At 40.7% G+C, this 2,240-nt stretch overlaps 1 protein-coding gene across 1 annotated transcript in view; it reads left to right on the top strand.

Moving 5' to 3' along the window:
- The first annotated feature begins 478 nt into the window (after positions 1-478).
- LOC120570932 (LIM/homeobox protein Awh-like) overlaps positions 479-2,240 on the top strand; it is a 7,280-nt gene continuing 5,518 nt past the window's right edge. Inside the window, exon 1 of the mRNA XM_039819629.1 lies at positions 479-604. Coding sequence (XP_039675563.1) covers positions 479-604 — 126 coding nt within the window. The remainder of the gene's footprint in view (positions 605-2,240) is intronic.

Genomic DNA, 2,240 nt, shown 5'->3' on the forward strand with positions numbered 1-2,240 from the left:
TTTTTTTTTTTTTTTTTTTTTTTTTTTTTTTTCTGTTCCTTTTTTTTTTTTTTTTTTTTTTTTTTTTTTTTTTTCTTCCTCTCTCTCCCTCCCTCTCTCTCTTTCTCTCCCTCTCTCCCTTTCTCCCTCCCTCTCTCTCTTTGTGTCTACCTCTCTCCCTCTCCCTTTCTCCCTCTCTCCCTCTCTCTCTCTGTCTACCTCTCTCCCTTTCTTTCTCTCTCTCCCTTTCTCTCTTTCTCCCTTTCTCCCTTTCTCCCTCTCCCTCCCTTTCTCCCTCTGTCTCTCTCTCTCTTTATCTCCCTCTCTCTCCCTCTCTCGTTCTCTCTCTCGGGAGGCGGGGCTAACTTTGACCAGTAAGCGATCCTCATCACCTACTCTACCTGTAATTAAGTGAGTCTGTTTTTAGCTCTCTAATGAGGCCCGTGATTACCGAGTGGCCTGATAATTATCTCCCCTCTACCTCCTCAGGACAATTATGATGTCGCCAGACGCCCGAGCCCTGGAGGACCTGCTGTACGCCGGTGACCTTGGTGACGAGGGGGAGGGGGCGGGGCCAGGCAGCCGAGGCCCAGCGGGGACGGAGGAAAGTGCTGCTGCAGACAATGTGAGACCCTGTTTACACGTACATGGTTATTTTTTACAAACGGAGACATTTCCCTTCGTTTGCGCCCTTCGTTTACACGCAAACGGAGAATTCTCCTCTGAAACAGAGTCTTTCTAAAAACCTCGGCCAGAGTGGAGATTTTTGAAATCTTCGTTTGCACGTAAACTGAGACAAACAGAGATTTGGGCAGCCGAGAGAGAGAAAGAGGAAGTGATTTGTTGCTGCTGTTGCTATATTCGGGTTTCTGATTGGCTAACGTGGGCTTGAGCTTCTTGTTTACACCGCCACCTACAGGTCTGGTGTGCTCTTGGCTGCATTGACGGCATATATATATATACACACCGGTACTTGTAAACGAACACTTTTCTGAAAACTGACAGATGTGCACGATGTTATTTTTGAAAACGGAGAGGTTGAAATGTCCGTTTATGAAAATAGCCGGCCACGTGTAAACGTAGCATGAGCAACACCGAAGTATTCAGATCATTTACTGGAGTAAAAGTACTAATGCCACACTGTGAGAATAATCCCCTGCAAGTGAAGTACATTCGAAACCTTAATGAAGTAAAAGTATATAAGTATTACAAGTACTTAAAGTATGAAAAGTAAAAGTAATAGTGCAGTAAAATGTCACCTGTCAGTGTTTTCCTCTTCCAGCTGATGTTTTTGGGTTAATCTTCCTGCTGCGTTAATGTTTAGATCAGGGGCCTTCAACGTTTTTTAAGCCAAGGACCCCTTAACTGAAAGAGAGACGGAGCAGGGACCACCTCCATACATCGCCAAAAAATTTATTAAATTGTATAAAAATGAAGTTGTATATTAAACTGGGCCTACAATAACATGTATACGATTTTATATAGAATACTAAGCTATTAAAATAATAATTGTTGACATGATTTCATTAATCATATTAAATGTTAATATCTGTGGATGGCTATCTTAGTGAATACCTAATCTATAGGCCAGAACACTTATCATCAATGGGTTTCACATATAGGCAGATATATATTGACCAGTAACATGTTAGATTCATGTTAACAAATTTTTTATTTTCTCGGAAACTTTCAAACAAAAATAATTTGGTGACCCCCCCTGCAGTAACTCCAAGGACCCCCTAGGGGTCACAGGGCCCCTGTTGAAGATATTTGGATTAGATCGTTAAAATAGGGCCCTAGGAGTGAAAAATGTATTTCATTTTTAAGACTGACAATCTTTGTTTTGCGTTATTTTTTTTGGTTTTGTCTTTAGATTGATTTGCCTCCATTTGTAACATTTATTATAAACGATCTCACTGAAGTTGAACTGTGTGTCTTTTGTTCCAGGACAAAGGGATAGTTCAGATGTTTGTTCAGTGTGGTTGTCTGAGCTACTTCTCCATAGTCAGCGACTACGTTCACATGCACATAATATTCAGTTTTTTGCCCTTATTCCCGAAAAAGACGATATTCCGACTAAGCTGTTTACATGGCTAATTAAAGTGAATATTCCACTAATATTCCCGTTAACATGCAGTCGTGCAAAAAAACATCTATATCAGTTTAAGTGAACGCCATATTTATTTTTTATTCATATTTTCAGCACTTTACCGTAGCTGTCAGACAGCCCTTTATAACGGGGAATGAAGCCGTTATTTCAA

Source organism: Perca fluviatilis, chromosome 13 (genome assembly GCF_010015445.1).
Source record: "Perca fluviatilis chromosome 13, GENO_Pfluv_1.0, whole genome shotgun sequence".
In the NCBI taxonomy this organism is placed as follows: domain Eukaryota; kingdom Metazoa; phylum Chordata; class Actinopteri; order Perciformes; family Percidae; genus Perca; species Perca fluviatilis.